This window comes from Typopeltis vanoorti, chromosome 5, assembly GCF_054136105.1.
Source record: "Typopeltis vanoorti isolate ZY-2024b chromosome 5, IOZ_Tvanoo_1.0, whole genome shotgun sequence".
In the NCBI taxonomy this organism is placed as follows: Eukaryota; Metazoa; Arthropoda; class Arachnida; order Uropygi; family Thelyphonidae; genus Typopeltis; species Typopeltis vanoorti.
Window position 1 is genome coordinate 103542033 of NC_143553.1, and position 22002 is coordinate 103564034.

The window sequence follows — 22002 nt, forward strand, 5'->3', positions numbered from 1 at the left end:
CAATTCTTTTTCATTTGCAGTTCTTCATACAAAATATATCCTACACGTTCTTTTGAAATGCCTATAGTCTCAGCAATTACACGCAATTTGACTCGCCGTTCATCCAATATCATATCGTGCACTTGATCAATGATTTCTGGTATTATTACACTTTTTGGATGTTCTTTACGTGGATCATCTTCAAGGCTGGTACGGCCTCGTTTAAACTCAGCAGCCCATTTCTTAATTGTCGAAAACGAAGGAGAAGAGAGCCCATAAAAATTTTGAAATTCGAATGAATTTCTTTTGGCGTAAAACCTTCTTATACAAAGAATTTTATAACCGCACGATACTCAATTTTATCCATTTCAAGGGATACAGACAACATCGTTGCTTAGACAGCTGTATAAAACAAACTACTTGATAGAATGACTTGCAATTTCACATGTATGCTTACGACAGATGTACCAATTTAGAAAAAAAAACTTGCCGATAGTGTTGCCATGTTTGATCGAGGACAAGAACATTTCAGACCACCCTCGTAATAGGCGTTTAAATATATATATATATTTTTTTTAAAATTTACTTGGTAGAAAGGAGGGTCTCTTGAAAGCTATAGTGCAGGAGCTACAAAATCTTGAATGTGGCCTTGAGCAAACCTATTGCATCGTATTAAAATAACTCCATTTGCAGTTCTGGTTGCTTAATTATATCGTTAAAAATGTCATGTAGGTTTTGTTTGTATGTATGTATAGATGGTACGATGCAAAATAAAATAAAATAAAATAAAATAAAATCAGTTTCGAACTTTGATACCCCTTCAGTACACACGCTAAGAGATATGCCGATCGAATACATGCACATTAATAGCAGAGCACGTGTAAACTTTGCGCTATTACATTTATTTTTAGCAATGGTGTTGCCCGAAGAAAAGTCATTTGTTGTTAAAGATTATTTTCGTTCATATAAAGTTGGTTGAGCAAATGGTCGAGGCCTACGAGGAGTTTGTCCGTCGTTTCCGTAAGCGTGCCCCCCAACCAATAGTGTCATCATTGTCCGATTCGAAGTTTCGAGCTACCGAGAATGTTCTGCCACAATGTAATGGGCACTCGGTGAGAATCCAAACTTCTAACACAAATGAGAATCATTTGCAGTCTCGGAAACGAAGTCAACATCGAGCAGCAGTAAACTTGGGATACCGAGGCGGTCACTACAGAGCTGTGTGCGTTTTCGTGTATCATTCAGATGGGTCGGTGTTTAACAGCAACGGATTACGTACCACCGAAGTAATACTGTGCATGCGTGCTGGTCAATGTCTATGAAGATCGTCCTTCCTCCATAATATCTGGTTCTCGAAAGAAGCGTATTTCCATCTAAGCCGTCATGTAAACTGACGAACCTACAGGTTTCTTGGTTTCTAGAGACCTGAATTTGTACAAGAGAAACCTCTTCAAAGCGAGAAGGTCACCGCATGGTGTGTGTGTGTGTGTGTGTGTGTGTGTGTGTGTGTGTGTGTGTGTGTGTGTGTGTGTGTGTGTGTGTGTGTGTGTGTGTGTGGTTTCCGGTCATAGCATAATTGGGCCCTACTTCTTTGAAGAGGATGGTCGAATCGTGATTTTGAATATTGAATGCTAATTCAATATTCAAAATATTGAATTAGCATCCAAGATTTGCATAGGATGTGTAGTACAAAAAACATTCTATTTTTGCACAGATATTCCAAAAAAACAGAGTTACCTGTCATACATCACGTGGTTCTAGAGCCTATTTATTAGAACACATTCCAGGGAGACTCATTTCGAGGTTCACAGAATTCCCGTTCCCTTCCCGTTCTCTTAACATCACATCACCTGATGCCATAGTTTGAGAAATGTTGAAGCAATGGATATTCCACCATGACCCGACATACAGAATACATATCCTGTAATTTTATCCCTAAGGGATAAAATTGCAAGTTATGTCCAGTAGATATTCCAACCCTTGTTCTTCAAGATGACAGAGAACCTCCATCTCATGGGCTACGAAACCTGTCTTGAAAGACAAGGTGCCCATTTTCAGCACGTGATCTACCGTCGTTAATGCTTTATCAGACCAAGATTTCATCGATAGTTGTGGATGTACATTTCACTATGTGAAAACATATATTTCTCTGTTAATCAACCTGTTTACTCGATCAGCTGTTTTTTTTCTTCCTACCATACTGTATATAAATATTACGTGTCATTGATTTTGATCTAACATGAGTTTTCCAGTGTACACTGCCTGTTTATTTACCGTAATGACTATAAAACAAGATTTCAGTTTCTGTAAAGAAAGCTGTCGCATATTATTTTGTTTGATTTATCTGACGCAGTTGTCAGGAAGAATGCTTTTCGAAACCCAAAAAAAAGAAGTCAAAAAAGAATGTTCGAAATAGATTGTTAGAGCCTCTGCTACTAATGGCTCACGCAAAAGTTAAACAAGTTTGAGCGCGGTTAGTAGTTGGAAGGGCTCAATCGTTCGATGTTATTGGCACACCCTCCCTCGATGAGTCTTTGGACTCCCTGGAGGCGTCACATAATAATAATAATAATAATAATAATAATGATGATGATGATACCGTATTTACGCGAATATGACTCCATGTAGGTGTCAAATAATAACAATAATAATAATAACTCTCCCTCGTGTATATCTCGCACCCCTGATTTTACTTTACGAAAAAAAGAAATTAAAAAGTTTAGCATATACCTCGCACACGAAAAAAAAAAGTTTAAAATTTTATTAAATAGATAGTGAATATTGTTATGGCAGGTGCAAATATATTGGAATTCGGTTGAAGAGAATCATCATATCAACTCAACAATCGTCGGCTTGTCTTTTCGTTGAGTCGCATATTCTTTTGTTAATATAAGCCTGGCTGGCTGGCCGAGTGGTTAGCGTATCCACTCTCCAGCCAAAAGGCTGCGGGTTCGAATCCCGCAGTGGGCATGGATATTTGTTATTGTCTGTGGAAATACTAGTGGTAGTTGTCGGCGGTAGATGGCGCTGGTATAGTTGCGGCCAGTTGGTGGATTGAGTGGAGACAGAGTTGTAGAGTAGGTGCCCTTCCTCAATGAGTCTTTGGACTTCCTGGAGGAGTGAAATAATAATAATAATAATAATACCGCACCAATCGTAAGCACGTCTTTATAGCTGCGCTATTTCTACCGGCCTACCATTGCTGTCCGTTTCGCACTCAGCTTTCTCTTCTCATTAGTCATTCGCTAATTTGAATCTTTAGCAACAATAATTGTCGCTAAAGTTTCAAATATATTCGCGTGATGAAGATGAGCGGCCGATCGCATAAATAACGCTGATAATTAAAATTTAAATGCATTCATTTTATAAATAATGTTAGCAATTACAAATTATAATGAATACTGAGGATTTAATTATAAACGTCAATTTAGTTTTTTTTTCTTCTGAAAAACATTATTATTATTATTATTATTATTATTATTATTATTATTATTATTATTATTCCAGACAACTCCAACGAGTCTACAGACTCATCGAGGGAGGCCCTAACATCATGTCAAGAACAACTATTCGATATTCATACAGTATCTATCATACCTCGCCTTGAACTCATTCACGGTCGTAACACCCACAACAGACTCTGGCAGCTTAATCCACTCATTCACCACTCTCCAAGTAAAAAAACCTAGCTCTAACACCCCTGCTAACCACATTCTTGCCCAGCTTCCATGTATGGCCCCTAGTCCTCCAACCACCAGTCCTATTCTCAAAAATATCACCTGAATTAATCTTATAGAAACCCTTCAGTAATTTGAATGTCTCAATCATATCACCCCTTTTTCGCCTATCGACCAATTTTTGCAACCCACAAATCTTCAACCTGTTCTCATAAGGTCCATTCTACAGACCTGATATCATCTTGGTCACTCGTCTCTGGATCCTCTCCACCTCCTCTCCATCAAGAAGAAACCCTGGGGCCCATATCTGGGCACAGTAGTCCAGATGGGGTCTTATCAGGGTTTGATATAGAGGAACAATAACTTGTTTGCCGCTGCTCGTTAAAGTATTTTTCAGTAAGCAAGTGATTTGATGAGCTGTTTTAGCCACTTTTGCAATGTTCCCCCTAAACTTCAACTCCCTATCCACCAACACTCCCAAATCCCTGACCCCATCAATCTCCTGGAGTACGGTTCCACCAACTTGTTTCCTAAAATCCCCGCATTTATCTCGCACCACGATTTTTTAACTTTTATTTTGGGGAAAGAAGTATATTCGAGTAAATACGGTAATAATAATAATAATAATAATAATAATAATAATAATAATAATAATAATAATAATAATAATAATAATAATAATAATCTGTTAGAAATTAATATTTATTATCACCAGATGGTGCTGCCTATTAATTTTCCGATCACTGTACTGTATGACAAATGTTTGCTATGTTGGATCAGCTGTTTAGTTGCATAGAGCAGATAGTGTTGAATTTCGAGGATGTGAATGTTGTAATTATTTTTGTTTTACCAATTGGATGACTGCATTACTTCGGTTTTATTATTTTGTTCATGTTTTTTCTTAACGCGTATATTCCTTTAATTAATTATGGTTATTATTTCTATATGAACCTTTTGGCTACCGACAATTAGTGGTGTTACTTATATGCAAAGAATTTTTTTGATAGTGTGTGTCGAAGTTTGTTATGTAAATAGATACGCGAAAACAAACTAGTCATCACTCTGGAATACGTTACATTCATAGTAAGAGTACTTTTTTTTTTTAATGGTACTGACCTGTTACGTTTGTGTGTTCAGCAACAGTGTATAAGAATGCTGTAGGTTATACTGGTCCGAACGTATGCATTCACGTATATAGAATTATGATAATCTTTCAATAATTATTTTTTTATTATTTTAATTTCTATCTTTAAATATGGAATCGGAATCACCAATGAGAGAAACTGTATACTGGACTACTACGGGCCCTGATGAAAATCATGTTATGTCCGAAAAAGTTCAGAGTTTGGCAGGAAGTATATATCAAGAATTTCAGAAGATGATTTCAAAATATGATGAAGACGTGGTTAAACAGCTTATGCCATTAGTAGTTAGTGTGTTGGAACACCTTGATTTAGCCTTTGTGGAGAATCAAGAACATGAAGTTGAATTAGAACTATTAAAAGAAGATAATGAGCAGTTGGTGACACAGTTTGAAAGAGAAAAGCAACTTAGGAAGCAATCTGAGCAGGTATGTTATTTACTTAAATAAGTTATTAATTCTATAACTTCGTTCAATTAAAGTGTATATAATCGCTTTTAATAGTATATAAGATAGCTGTTAGATTCTAGTCTAAAGAAACAATAAAACATTCATACCAAACTGTGGATTTCCTATCTGCTTATTTAAAGTATTTCAGTGCAATATAAAGCAGGATAAATCACTGTATTTGAAAAATGCCCAGAACATGCAATGGTTGCCAAAAGAAATAAATAAACGATAAGTTAGTGGATACAAGAAACATTGAGTCATTAACGCTATAAGTGAATCAAAATGATTAATGAACATAAATTTGTATCATAAATTTGAAAATGAACATATTGCTTTAACCACCTTACCGGCCATTAAAGATCTAATATGCATCCTCAAAAGCTTCGTATCCATCATAAATTTCAATGTAATATCAATGGTATTACAATTTTAATATGCACTTCGCATCCATAGTAATATGGAATATATTACCGTGGTTAATGTCAGAAATCAAATTGATCTTAATGAAATGGAGAAAATTCACAGTGAAGTGCCCTATTTATTTCCAAACAGACAGACATCACAGTGAAGTGTCTCTGCTCGATACTTCATTATCTGCAGTGTTTTTGTCCTGCTATTGATTGCATGTGTTAGATTACTCCCCTTGATTGGCAAGGAGTAGCATATCTTCTTGCCAGCAGACTTGAATCAAGCTGTGGATATGGAAGTTTTGTTAGTGTCCTTAAGTGGAAGATGAATTTCATCATCCAGTGTGAAACCACCATTATTATTGAAATAAAGAGCCAAAAGGCTTTATTTCGGCGATGCAAAATTATGCAAATTAAGTCGATATTGAGTCCAAGATTATTTTACAGCCGAATATATAAAAACTACAAGAGTTTCATGCCGAATATACTAAGGAAAGTGATCAGAACTTACTCTACCTTTACCGTGAGTTGCCCCTTTCCTAAAAGGTTGCTTACGCTTGGATCTGCCGAAACTTTTATAGTTTCTATATTCGGCATGAAACGCCTATAATTTCTATATATTCGGCTGTAAAATAATGTTGGATTCAATATCCACTTAATTTACACCATTATTATTATTGTAAGATCCCATGGAGTCACAAATTCATCTAGGCGGTCTTGTCATACACACTGCTCATCATACGATGTCTTAAACACATTCAAATTCTCTGCAGGCAATGCATTCTATTCATTCACAACTCATCATGCAAAAATTTTCTTCTCACTCCCTATCCCACATCCTCCTTATACAAATTCCAGGGATGACCTCATGTTCTCCCTAAGTCTCCCACCATTTTATGAAAACTTTCTTTAACATTAATCCAATAACAACTCCTTACCAACTTATATGTCTCTATCATATCATCCCTCTTTTTCCTATTCATTCGACTGCAAATTGCATTGTCTCAACCTTTCTTCATATTCAACATTCCAGAGATCAGAAACAATTTTAGTTAGTCACCTCTGGACCTACTCCAACATCTCTTCATCATTTTGAAGACCAGGAAACCAAATCTGTGCACAGTAATCCATTTGCGACCTAATCATTGCCCTTATATAATGGAACCAGAATCTCCTTACTTCTACAAGTCACGTTCCTTCACATCATTGGCAGAATTTGTTGTATTGTCCTCACAATTTTGGCAATATACCCTCTAAATTTTAGATCCTTATCCATCATCACCCAAAGGTCTCTTATTTCCTCTATCTTCAACAATATATCCCCACCAAGAGTAAATTCTACATCCGATCTTTGTTTTCCAAATTTTAAAACCTTACATTTTGCAACATTGAACTGACATTGCCACTCCTGTACCATCCACTCAGTCTGTTCAAGTGTTTTTGTAAGGCCACAACATCTACTTTAATCCTCATAGTTTGTCCCAACCTTACATAGTTTACAAACAACTAAATATCCCCATTCAAACCTTTCTGAATATCATTTACATACAGGTTAAACAGCAATGGTCCTAAAACAGATCCGACAAGCAATCACCCAGTGATTTTCCTATTTTGGGATATTGCTTCTTAATACACAACTTGTTGTTGTTACCTGTCAGACAGCCAATTTCCAATCCAATGCACTAATCTAATATCCAATCCAATGCACTAATCTAATATCCAATCACATGCAGTAATCTAAAGCCTTTGCAAAATCTAAGTATACTACTGTGTATCTGTGTCCTCTGTCCAATGAAGCCATCACCTTATTGTAATAAGTAACTAGATTACTAAATGTGACCTCCCTTTAGTTAATCATCCATCTTATTAACGCCTTATATGGCTTGTGAACAGAAATTGGTCTTTGGAGTAGGATTTCTGGAATACCACCAGCATGGTTGGCTGAGTGGTTAGCATATCCGCTCTCCAGCCAAAAGGCTGTGGGTTCTAATCTTGCCATGGATGTTTGTGATTGTCAGTGAAAATACTAGTGATGGTGGTGGTGGTGGGCAGTAGATGGTGTTGGTGCAGTTGCAGTTAGTTGTTGTTGGTGGAATGAGTAGTGGAGATAGAAAGCTGTAGAGTAGGTGCCCTCCCTTGCTGAATCTTTGGGCTCCCTGGAAGTGTCACATAATAATAATAATACCTAATTCTGAGCACACATACAGTACTAGCACTGGTAATGTACTATAGGCTAACAGCCTTTCATGGATGGGATATTATGATTATATGGATATCTTCATGGAGTCAGAAGTCTCATTGTGGGAGACCTACACTAGCCTTTATACACACAATATGTATCATATCAGTAGAATTTATCAATACCTAATGGTTATCTCCAATGCCGCTTTCCCCTTATTGTGGCTTCTGAACATTCATTGGTCTTTGAAGTAGGATTTCTGGAATACCTAATCCTGAGCACACATACAGTACTAGCACTGATAATGTATTATACGCTAACAGCCTTTCATGGATGGGATTATTATTATTATATGAATATCTCCAAGGAATCAGAAGTCTCATCATGGGAGACCCACACTAGCATTTATATACGAAATATCTATCATATCAATAGAATTTATCATTACCTAATGGATATCTCCATGGAGTAACAGAAGTCTCATCATGGGAGACCTACACTAGCCTTTATATACACAATACCTATCATACCTCTCATTACTGCCATGGTATACACAACTGCTTATGGCAATTCATTCCACTCCTCATTTTTCACACTCTATGCAAAAAAAAACTAGTGTGCATATGCTACTAACTACACTCTTATACAGTTTCTAGGGGTAACCTCTAATTTTCTTTCTGTCATGTTTTGAAAAATTTTTCTTGTATCAGTCATATAAAACCTTTCTAGCAGCTTATAAATTTCTATCATGCATCCTCTTTTTTTGCCTATCGACCAAACTTTGCAACCTGCACACACCTTCAGTCTGTCCTCATAGGGAGCATTCCAAAGATCTGTTACTGCCTTGGTAATTCATCTCCAGATCAAATGCACAACATCTTGATTGTCATTAAACCCAGTCACCAAATCTAAGCACAATAGTCAAGGTGTGGTAAAATCATAGCCTTATTAAGATGGATGATTACCTCCCTATCATTACCTGAAATGATTCCTGAAAAAATACCTGAAATGATTACTTTTATGTTGAAACACATTAAAAAGTAATCATTTCAGGTATTTTGCCAACATTTGCAGTATGCTCTCTGTTCACCATCATCCCAAATCCTTATCCTCATCAGTGAACTGATGAGGATAAGTTGCTGACAGTGCCAGTTTATTCAAATCATCCTGCAGTATATCTAGATCACGTATATCAATCAGCTGTTGTCCTCTCCAGTTTTGTATTATCAGCAAAGATCTGAAATCCACCCACCCACCCAAGGCCCTACTACAGAGCTTTGAGGCACCTCACTTGTAACCCTCATTCTCTTAGTTTCTGCTTCACTGCATACCATCCTCTGCTGTCTGTTTCCCCCACCCATATGCCTCATATGCATTCCCATTTGCTCTAACTTCTGTAATAGTTTTACATGTGGATTTTGTCAAATGCCTTTTTACAGCCTAGCATTATCATATAGCCATTTCACCTAATTATGCTGTCGTTCTCTTATAAAATGTGATTAAATTATTAAGAGAGGATCTACCTTTTATAAAGCTGTTCTGTCATCGATAGAGTATCATATTCCTCTCCATCCATTTCTGGATTTTGTCAACACTTTTTCAATACTTTAACCACCGCTCCTGAGATATTAATTGATCTGCCAGAGCTTTAATAAGTTGTTTAATCTGCCTGAGACAGATTAAACAACTTAATCAGATACTGTGCAGTGCCTGATTAAATTAATCAGGCACTGCACAGTATCTCCACCTGGATGATATGCTTTTGCAAAGTGATTACTTAGTAACTTAACTATTTCTTCAGGTACTGTCTCATCAGCATTGATTAAAATTATCTTTAAATGAGAGGCCACATGTTGTTTCACACAACCATGCCACATGTGGACAAGTGAAGTGATCAAGAAGAAATAAGTTTATCTATTAACAAGGTTCTAGAAAGCTGGCAGCTGTACTCATTTGGTAAAAAGAATATGAGAAGGTTTCCAAAGAACATAGGTAGATGGAATTAAGATGGTGATATGTTTGTTTGACAGTTGTTTGGAGTTTGGCTGTGCATGGATGCTGATCAGTGTTTGTTCTAGTTCGTGGATGATTAGAGGAAAGTAGAGGAATAGTAGTGGCCATTTGAAGAGTAATGCCTGAAAGTACATATAAAAAGGGCACAAATTGCAGAAACAGAGCATCTCTGTGAAAGGAGGGAGTCTTGGTCAGATTAAGTAGATTGCTTTCTTCTGTATACAATTATCAAGAATTCTCAGAAAGGTTTTGGGTACACCATTGAACAGGAGAGAAATAGCATTTTGAATGAAAAAGATTATCAAATTTTTTAGAGGCTAAGGAGGCTATTGATGTAATATTTTTATGCCAGGATAAGCTAGATATTAATCGGTTTAAAAAGACGAAACTTTTCTTGAAAGGATTTGGAAGAGAATCAAAAATAAGGAAGTGAAGTAAGAGCTTTCCTACAGGTAATGAGAGAGGACTCTGTTTAGTAACACTGAAACTATATAACATTGAAACTTTCAGCAGCAAGGCAGCATTTGAGAAAAAAATAATTATAGCATTCACGCTCTCACTGATGTGAAGATGATGAAACAACAACAAAAAAAAAAATGCATATATTGCTTAATTGATAGTCACACAACAGCAATGTAATTGTTAATACTGCAAACTAATTGCAGACTAGTAATAGTTCTTCCTTTTTTTTCTTTTTTTTTTTAATCACAAGAACAATACAGAAGTTGTATTATTATATTGTTCTTTGTGATAGAGCATTTTTACTTTTTTTTTTTTTTTTACTCAAAATCTAGTGGTACAGTCAGAATTAAAAATATTACTAGGACTTTGTATTTTGCCATTCTGGTTGACTGACTGCATGGTGTATCCATTTTCTAACCAATGGATGCAGATTCAGATCTACTGGATTCATAACCAGTGCGAGACATTGAGTACCTTGTTTATTGGAGGTCTGAAGTGGCTTGCAAAAAAGTTGCACATTTAGTATCTACAGCTGGGTTTCCAGGTTATCAGTGAGGTCACCCATTGTACTATACAACCCTTTGTGGATGAATTCATATAAAAAATGTATGTGCATGTACTCATTCCTGATGTTACTTTTTTTAGCATCCAGCTTGCACCATAGATTTTTCATTAAATAAAAAATAGTGGTACAACATGACAAAATTTTATGCCTGGTTAAACACAGCCCCCATTGTTTTCGCCAGGGAACCAGGGCGAACAGCGAAAAGTCAGCTACTGGAACAAATCTGAAAACACACCACAACTCAACATCACCAGAGTTAAAGATCGGTACTATCAACATAATAAGCCTGAATGGCAAAGAAATGGAGCTAGCGGAGGAATTAGATAAGTTATATTCAGGCAATGACAATCAAGGAAAAGAAGGAGTAGCCATAGTATTCAACACAAAATACGAGGCTAATCTTCTTGAATGGTAGTCAGTCTCAAGTAGAGTAATGTGGGCAAATATGAGCATGGGGAACTGGACAATGAGACTTATTTGTGCCTATGGTCCCACAGAAGGTTCTACTAAGGTAGAAGTGGAGGAATTTTTTGAGGCTTTAGAAAAAGCAACCAACACAATGAAAAAGGAAAAGTTGGTCCTTGGGGATCTAAATAGCAGAGTAGAAAATGATTGTGAGACATACAAAAATATTTTGGGAAAATTTGGAGAAAAGAGCAAAGCTGATAATAATGGCAAATATTTGTTGGATTTCTGATCAGACATGGACTGGTTATTACTAACACAATGTTCCAACATAAAAATGTGCACAAATTCACATGGAGAGAAGAGGCAAGGAATAAGAAAAGTCTCATTGACTATGTTATTGTTGATAGTGATGTTTTCGCCCTGGTGCAGGACACCAGAGTGTACAGAGGATTTGAAATTGGAAGTGATCACTATTTAGTCTTGAGCAAGATAAAATTGAATTTCACATTGAAAAGAATAACATGTAAGAAAGTTTTAAAGCGAATAAAAGTTGAGCAGCTCTCAGATGTGAACTGTAGACTAAAATACACAAAGATTATTGAAGAAAAAATGAAAGAGTTTGAGAACAGGAATCAAACCTTGGAGATTCAGTGGCAATCCTTGAAGAAAGCCCTGATTGATTCAGCTAGAGAGGCATGTGATGAAGTTGTCTGCAAGGATAGAAAAATTAGAACTCCATGGTGGACACAGGAAGTTAAAGAGGCAGCAGTGAAGGAAAAGAAGAAAGCCTATCAAAAGTTCCTGGCAAATAAGTCAGCTTGTGCTCTTAGAGAATACAGAGACAAATGCAAGAATGCTAAACACTGTGTAAAACTAGCTAAACAAAAGTCACGGGAGGACTTTGGCAAGAATATAGAAAATAAATATCAAGAAGGTTGCAAAGTATTCTGGAGGTTGTTGAAGAAGCTTAAGAATGGAGGAAAGAGTGCTGTAAAAGGAATTAGAGATGATAAAGGTGACATGAAAACAGGAGAAAAAGATATCCTTGAAGTATGGAGTAATTACTTTGAAAAACTGCTAAATGAAACAATCAGTGATGACAGCACAGTGGTAAAAAACACTGATCAGGCATGCAGTCAGGAATATATATTTATACTTGAAGTAGAAAAAGCCATCAGAGGCTTGAAATGTGGAAAGGCAGCAGGAGTAGATGATATTCGACCAGAAATGCTGAAGTATGGTGGTATAAAAGTCTTACAGTGGCTGCACTGCATAGTTCAAAAAGCCTGAACAGAGGGACGAATTCCCAATGATTGGAGTAGAGCTCTAATAGTACCCATATATTCTTCTGGTTCCCATCTGCCATACGGCCGCGGGAGGGTAGCTATATGCTACCATTCTAGGGAGAGATGATTATGAGCAAGGTGGTTTCCCGTTGCCTTCCTTGCCGTAAGTATTTATGACTGTAACCTGTGTGTTCACGGGGCCGGTTTGCCTGCTTGCGGGATGAAAAACCCCAGATAAACTGGCGGAAAAAACCCTGCTGCCCATGCCCAAGACCGGCTAACTTGGCTATGGCTGAGGAAGATCCTTAAGCTCCTCCCGTCGTGGATGGGAATCGAACCTAGGACACTCCTTCCCCAGGCATATGGTTGCGAAGCGCAAAGCCACTAGGCTAACCGCGCGGACTACCCATATATAAAAAGGGAAATAAAACTGAATGTGAGAATTACAGAGGTATTTCTCTACTGAGTGTTCCTGGCAAGATCTATGCAAGTATACTTGAGAAACGTTTGAGAAGAATTGTAGAAGAAAAGCTGGGTGAAGAACAAGCTGGATTTAGGCCAAATAGAGGCTGTCAGGATCAGATCTTCACTTTACGACAAATAGTCGAGAAAGCATGGGAATATAACAAAGATCTGTATTTGAGTTTTGTCGATTTGGAAAAGGCATATGACAAGGTGCCAAGAGAGAAGCTATTCAATATGCTACAGTTATATGGTGTCAATGGGGCATTATATCAAGCAATACTTAATCTTTATTTGAGTTGTAAGTCAGTAGTTAGAGAAGGAAGTACGGGAAGATGGTTTAATGTTAAATCTGGTGTGAGACAAGGATGTACATTATCCCCTCTGTTATTCATTATCTATATGGATCACATTATGAAGGAAAGTGGTATTAAACATGATATCAAAATTGGAGATGTTAATGTCAGCTCTTTGCTTTATGCGGATGATGTTATACTTCTACATAAATCCGCTACAAGTCTGCAAGATTGTCTGACCAAATTGAATAACTGTTGTAATAGATATGGTATGAAGGTTAGCAATAAAAAGACAAAGACAATGAAAATAGACAGAGACATTGAAAATGTCAACTGTGTTGTGAATGGAGAACCTGTGGAACAAGTAAAACATTTCAGTTACTTAGGCACAATTTTTAGTGAAGATGGAATTAAATATAGAAATAGACAACACAATCAGCAAAGCTGGTATGGTGGGAAGCCAATTGAATAAATTCATATGGAATAAGAGAGAAATTAGTCGGAACACTAAATTAGCTATATACAAGACAGTGTTCAAACCAGTTTTAACTTATGGATCTGAGAGCTGTGTCAGAATTAAAACACGACCAAAGACTAGAGACCGCAGATATGAGAGTCCTGAGAAAGATTATAGGCGTGAACAGATGGCATCAATGGCAATATCATATTAAAAATGAGGATATTAGGAAAGAACTTGACATTGTCAGCATCCAGGAATGCATTAGCAGAGCTAATCTCAGGTGGTATGGTCACTTAAACAGAATGGGCGAAGAAAGATTAGCAAAACAAGTGTTCTCTGCCAGGTTGGCAGGAAAACGACCCAGAGGAAGACCAAGATATAGGTGGATTGATACGGTACAAAGTGCCTTAGACGATAGACATATAAGATCTGATAATGTTGGAGTCTTGACAAGTAACAGACTGATTTGGAGGAAAACTGTAGATAGGAAGTTAGTAATGATGTAATTTTTTTCATGTAGTACTATCATATCCTGTACACCCCTTGAGGGTACATGGCAGGAATTTGATGATGATGATAAAATAACTTCAACAATATATTATTAATGAAAAAAGAAATTAATTCTGGAACTTGTGAAGAAGAATTCTTGATCTTGATTTTTGCATAATAATATGGAACGCAATTTGTCAGACTTTCCAATGAAGATGCTAATAAACTACAGTTTAAAGTTGTTGCTTTACTTTTTAAAAGCAAATTACTTCCATGTAATTTATCTAGTGTCGATACCCGTGCACTGTTTTCATTAAGACAAAAGAGCAATATATCTATTTCGAAAGCAGATAAAGGACAAGCTGTAGTGGTAATGGATAAGGCTGACTATGAGAGGAAGATAAACTGCCTTTTACAGGATACCTCTACCTATCAAGAAATTAGTTATAACCTTACAAAAACCCAATTAAACAATTAAATAAGCTGCTTGATGAAGTTGTTAGTTGGGATCAAAATACTTTGGACAAGTTTTTTGTTCATCTCTGAACCAAGTTATGCACTCATTTTGGAAGAACTCCTTGTTTATATGGCCTCCCAGAAATTCATAAAGAAGGGTATCCTTCTTTATGAATTTTATACAGTAAGACCCATCGTGAATTGTATTGACTCCTTCACCTATAGAATTGCTAAATTTATGTCAGTTTATTAATTGCCCATACTGGACAATCCAGATCATTCTTCAAGAATTCCACATTTTCTTGAGAAAATCAAGGATGTTCAAATACAAGATACGGATTTGTTAGTCAACCTTGACATTGTTTCTGTCTTTACTAACATTCCATTATCTGACACTGTTAATTTCTATATGATGATAACCCTCTTAATACTGCAAAGATTTTTGAATTTGTTATGGAATCAGGATATATCAGTTTGAAAAACAAGATCAGTAGACAAATTGAAGGCACTGCCATGGATAGCCCTCTGTCTCCACCTTTGACAAACTATTTTTTGAACCATCTGGAAGATACTTTGTTCTCATCCATTCATCCCCAACCCTCATTGGTTTTGTTATGTTGATATCTTTGCTATTTGGCCTCATTCTGAAAATGAACTTGCCACTTTCCTACAACAGATCAATGGCCTTTACCCACACATTCAATTCACCATGGAATAAGAAGACTGGTAGTTTACCATTCTTGGACATCCTTACATGCAAAGCCTGCTGTAATTTATCAACCAGTGTTTATCAAAAACCTGCCTTTACTGGAAGATACATTTATCAAAAGTCTGCTCATCACACCTCTCAAAAAAAAAATTCGGTGCTATTAAGTTTTTAATTAATAGAGCACATGTGCTTCTCTCCTCTTCCTCAAGCTTACAACAAGAACTTCTCACTGTGAAAATGTTAGTGGAATTTAATGGTTTCCAGCAGATAATTGACTCCTATGTTCCAACACCTCGGGATTCTTCAACAGACTGTAGGGTTCCAATCCCTTATATTTCTGGATCTCTGAACTGATTGGTAGAATTTTGAAGAAGTATCATCTCATTCCCACATTTTCTTATCAACAAAATTACTCATGTGTTACCATCTACAAAAGACAAACTGTTACCTCTATTGTTAGCTGGTTTTTACCCAGATACCTTGTGAATGTAATCTACATACTTTGGGCAGACAGGCCATTCTTTGGAAAAAAAAAAAAAAATGAACATCAATATTATATTGAATACATGAAACCTCAAAAGTCTGGTCTGACACAACATAGTATTGACATTAAACACAATATCCAGTTGGATGAAGTTTGACTTCTCCATTGAAGCAGGTTTAACACGTTCGCTGCCACGCTACTTCAGCATGGTCTGTTCCCCTACGCCGAGCAATTTCACTTCTTCAAGGTCAGTACGATAATCTCGTTACCGGAGGTAAGCGTCCTACGAGTATACTCGTAGTTGGCTTGTACAGAGCATATACGGTCTATGAGAATGCACAGTTTTGATGCTAGCCCCACAAGCCAAGCATTTTCACTTCTTCAAGGTCACTGCAATAATCTCGTTCCCGGCGGTAAGCGTCATACGAGTATACTCGTAGCTGGCTTGTGAAGCAGGTTTACCCACTACGAGTATACTCGTAGTTGGCAGCAAACGTGTTAAATATGAATGCCTTTTCAAAGAAAGTTGCAAGCCCTTTTACATCGGCCAAATTTGAATCTGAACGATTGTCTCTCTTTCTCTCAAAGGTTTGGGAGATTCTTATTTTATGTAATCATCAAAAATAGTTTTTAATAATAATCTTTATTAATATTAATTTCTAGTACACAGCAACAGTTTTTAATTGGTAAACCAATGACTGCTGTATGTACCTTGTAGTCCCGTTTCTTTGATTTTCTTGTTTCTATGCACTGATGATGTACTGTTATTTTCAGTACGAAATATCTGTACTTTCATTTCACTATAGTTAATTACTGTGGTTATTGTGTAATTTATTGTTTATAGTGTAAGATTAGTATAATTAAAAGAACAATTAGCACATGAATATTATCATCATCATCATCAGATCTCCATGGAGTCAAGAGACTCATCATGGGATGTTCCACTTTAACATGCACAGCTCATCATACCTTGATCTCCCTTACTTTGACTGGAGAACAAGAGGCCAACCTTGGAATGGGTGGCCTATTGTTCTCTCTCTCTCTTTCCTGTCTCCAGCCATTTTATGAAAAGTTATCCACACTAATCTGGTATTTACCCATTACCAACTGATATGTATCGATCATGTCTCCCCTCCTTCTATCAACTAGGCTCTGCAATTTGCATTCCCTCAAACTGTTCTCACCAGAAACTGACTTAGTAAATCATCTCTGAACTCTCTCGAACAACTCATTATCCTTTTTGAAAACCAGGTGGCCAAATCTGTGCACAGTAATCCATATGTCTGATGAAAGCCTTGTAGAATGGAATCGTAACATACTTCTACATATCAGTGTTCTCTGCATCATTGTCATAATTATTATTATTTGACACCTCCAGGGAGTCCAAAGACTCATCGAGGGAGAGTGTACCAACAGCATCGAACAATTGGACTCCCTTCCAACTACTAACCGCACTCAAACTTACTTAACTGAGCAATTAGTAGCAGAGGCTCTACCAATCGACCAACCCACTGTGTTGTCCTCACAATTTTAGCAAAATGTCCCTAAAATTTGAAGTCTTTCATCCACCATCACTGTTATGCCTCCTCCCCCAAATTATCCCCTCTTATCTTATATTCTATATCCTATCTTTGCTTCCCAAATTTTAAAACCTCTTACTTTGCTACATTTAACTAACATCCCTATACAGTTGCCCTTCAGAAAGTCTATTCAAGTCCCCTTGAAAGGCTACATCTGCTCTATTTCTCATAACTCTTCCCAGTCACCATCATCTGCAAACAACTACATATCACCATTTAAGCTCCTTTCAGTGTTATTTACATACAAATTTAATGACAGTGACCCCAAATCTGATCCCTGGGGAACACCACTAGAGACTTTCCTCTTCTGGGATATCACACCTCTATAAACAGTCTGCTGATAATCATCAGTCAGCAAATCCTCAATCCAGTGTACTAATCTACCATCCAGTCCCATCTATTGCAATTTAATTACTAGCTTGTCATGTGACAGTCTGTTGAAAACTTTTGCAAAATCTAAATATACTACTATATGCATCCTCCTTCTCCAATGTATTCACCACCTTGTTGTAATAGATAAGCATATTGCTAAAACACAACTTTTGTTTAGCAAACTTTTGTTGTCCATCAAAGAGAATTCTGCTGCTGTCAACCCAGTTCTCTGAATCCTGTTGCTCACGCTTCTCTAACAGCTCCAGACAAGCAGATTGGCTTATAATTTGAAGCCATAGTCTCATCACCCTTCCCCTCCTCCCCATTTTATGAAGCTTAACAGTTTTTGCCTTCTTTCCACTCCTTTGGAACTTGGGTCAATCTAAGACATGTTAAAAAGGTAAGATAAAGATGTTAACTCCTTGGAACATTCTCTCAAAACATTGGTGATATATACCATCAAATCTTATGGACTTATTGATATCAAGTTTACTCAGTTCCTCATATACCACCTACTCACTCACCATCAGTGATTTTCCTTCCCACTGCTCTCAAGTTCTGCATTATGTTACATTCACAAGGATGGAATACTTTAATGAACTGCTCATTTAACATCTCTATTATATCTTCCTCAATCTTTATCATCCTCCCATAGTCATTCTTCCTTCTACTGGCAACATATTGAAAAAACTCGCTAGGATTTCTTTTAGCCTAATTTTTTAAGCAGCTCATACTGCACTTTTGCTACCCTTACCGAGCGAGTTGCTTGCTTTCTCTTTGTACTCATATGTAGCTGATTATTGCCACTCATCTTATGCTGCCTTCACATAGCCTTTTTCTTGGATTGTATGTTTCACCTCATCATGCATCCATTTCACAACTGCCTTATTTAATCTTCTGACCTTTTTAATACACTCAGTCTTTGCCTCTGATAAATAGTTCCTGAGTAGAGACCAAGCTACATTGATTTCCATGATGATGATTTCCATCATCATCATCAAATTCTTAAGTACCCTCAAGGGGTGTATATTATGATAGCACTACATGAAAAACTTACATCATTACTAACTTTGTATCAACAATTTTCCTCCAAAACCTGTTATCTGTCAAGACTCCAGCATTATCAGATCTTATATTTCTGTCTTTTAAGGTACTTTTTACTGTATCAATCCACCTATATATCTTGGTCTTCCTCTGGGTCGTTTTCCTACCAACTGCAGAGAATGCTTGTTTTGCTAATCTTTCCTCTCTCATTCTGTTTAAGTGACCATACCACCCGAGATTATCTCTGCTAACACATTCCTGAATGTTAACAATGTCAAGTTCTTTCCTAATATTCTCTCCTCGTTTTTAATATGATACTGATGCCATCTGTTCACGCCCCTAATCTTTCTCAGGACTCTCATATGGCTGTCCGATAGCTATCAGAGAGTTGTGTATGGTGGGACAGTTTCAAGGAGGCAGAGGGTTACAAGTGGGGTCTCACAGGGCTCAGTACTGGGACCTATATTGTTTAACTTTTATATCAATGACATTCAGTGGATTGCAAGGGGATATTCAGTTGTTTGTGGATGATGCGAAGCTGGGAAGGATTATTAGTAATAGTGCAGATGTGGTAGCCCTGCAAGAGGATTTGAATAAGCTAGATAAATGGGCAAATAAATGGGGGTGTCAGTTTAATGCAGCAGAATTTTGGGAAACATCGATGGGATGCTGCATACTCTATGGGAGGACTTATACTGGAGGAAGTAGGGGAGGCAAGAGATCTGGAGTTGATGATTGATAGAAACCTGAAATTTAGGGGACATATTGCAAAGGTGGTAAAGGTAACACAGAGGATTGCTGTAATAATGAGAATGACACTGACCTGCAGAGATAAAAGGGTTATCATTCCATTGTATAAGTCTCTGATCAGACCACACTTAGACTATTGTTCTCAGATTTGGTCCCCAGGATTTGAAGGGGATAAATTAACTGTGGAAAGGGTACAAAGATGGTTTCAGGACTGTACCATGTTATTTATGAGGATCGGCTGAGGGAATGTGAACTGCAGAGTTTGGTGGATAGAAGAAGGAGAGGTGATATGATTGAGACTTTTAAACTGTTGAGAGGTGGTTACAGGGTTGACACTGGGGAGTTCTTTCGCTTGGTTGAACAGCAGGAAGGAGTGATGACAAGAGGCCATCCCTGGAAGTTATGAAAGGAAACTGTTTGCAAGAGGGTGAGGAGTGATTTCTTTGCATGGAGGGTGGTTGAAGCATGGAATGCATTGACTGATGGAGTGGTGAGAGCGAGAACGGTCAATGAGTTTAAGGAGTGGTATGACAGACTTTGTGTTTCTCGGGGGGGGGCTCGATGAGTCTTGATAGACTTTGTGTTTCTTAGGAAGGACCTCCCATGATGAGTCTTGACTCCATGGAAGCCTGAATCTATGGTCTCTAGTCTTTGGTCAAGTGTTTTATTTCTAACCCTACTCTCAGATCCATAGTTTAAAATTGGTTTGAACACTGTCTTGTATATAGCTAATTTAGTGTTTTGACAAATTTCTCTCTTATTCCATATGAATTTACTCGGTTGACTTCCTACCATACTGACTTTGTTGATTCTGTTGTCTATTTCCATATTTAATTTATCGTTTTCACTAAAAATTGTGTCTAAATAGTTGAAATGTTTTACTTGTTCTGTAGGTTCTCTATTCATGATGCAATTGATATTTTCATTGTCTTTGTCTTGTTATTGCTGATTTTCACACCAAATTTATTACAACAGTTATTCCCTTGATTTCCTTCCCATCCAATTCCTCATTTCATGATATCACTGTAAGCCACCTCTGATTTTGTCATAATCACCTGTCTTATAGTTCCTTATATAACCCTTTCTCACAGAAGTCCTGATATAGCTAGCTACCACTCAAGTGATCACTTGCATGGTCACTTTCACCAACTGGAAGAAGATTTGACACTTCATTTACAATAATATCTTCTGATAAGATAATTAAATCCAAGATCTTTGATCCTCATGTAGCCTCTGTTATGTACTGCCTAAGATTGTTGTCCATCAAAAACTCAAATTCATCTGGAACCAAAGATGCTGTCTCTTCATTCCAGTTTATATTATCATAATTGAAATTGCCCATAATGATCAGCCTTTTCTTATTAACCAGACCAATTTGCCTATACATTTCCTTACTGCTGTCAGGTCTTTAGCACTTACCAGCTCTTCTCTGGATGCTCTCCAATGTTTCCACATCACATTGCAAACCAGGTGACGAAATATGAGTACAATAGTCCAAGTGTTGTCTGACCAGTGTTTTATACAGTGCCACAGCCACTTCCTTATTCCTACATGTTATAATACTTCTTATCATAATGGCACTATGATGTGCAGTCTTTGTAACACTTGCAATATGCCCTTTAAACGTCAGTCTACTGTCACTGCAAAATGCAACACTCAACTGATTTTATGTAGACTTGTCTATAATTGGAAACTTCTGTCCTAGAACCATGCTTGTGGTGTGGTACAATTTTACCCTCTTTCCATTCCTTAGGAACCTTATCCACTGCAAAACTTTCATTAAATAACCTGGTCAAGGGCATAGGTACCTGTTGTGCACATTCCTTATAAATACAATGTAATATGTCATCCATTCCCACAGTCTTATTAATATCAGCTCTTAATGCTAGCCTGGTTGGCCAAATGATTAGCGTATCCGCTCTCCAGCCAAAAGGTTGCGGGTTCGAATCCTGCTGTGGGCATGGATGTTTATGATTGTCTGTGGAAATGCTAGTGGTGGTGGTAGGCGGTAGATGGCATCGGTGTAGTTGGTGGAAACAGAGAGTTGTAGATAGGTGCCCTCCCTTGATGAGTCTTTGGACTCCCTGGAGGTTTCAAATAATAATAATAATAATAAATGGTTCAATATTTTTTGCCAGCATGTCTGGCCAAATGGTTAGCATATCTGCTCTCCAGCCAGAAGGCTGCGGGTTCGAATCCCGCCGTGGGCTTGGGTGTCTGTGATTGTCAGTGAAAATACTAGTGATGTTGGTGTAGATGATGAAAGTAGTTGTAGTTGGTGGATTGAGTGGTGGAGACGGAGAGTTGTAGAGTAGGTGCCCTCCCTCGATGAG

General features: G+C 37.3%; 1 protein-coding gene across 1 annotated transcript in view; it reads left to right on the plus strand.

Annotated features, from left to right (window-relative positions):
- Nucleotides 1-4818: 4818 nt before the first annotated feature.
- Nucleotides 4819-22002, plus strand: part of LOC150106702 (C-Jun-amino-terminal kinase-interacting protein 4-like) — a 713212-nt gene continuing 696028 nt past the window's right edge. The window contains 1 exon segment of the mRNA XM_090393457.1: nt 4819-5226. Within this exon segment, the coding sequence (XP_090249583.1) occupies nt 4912-5226 (315 nt within the window). The 5' untranslated portion in view covers nt 4819-4911.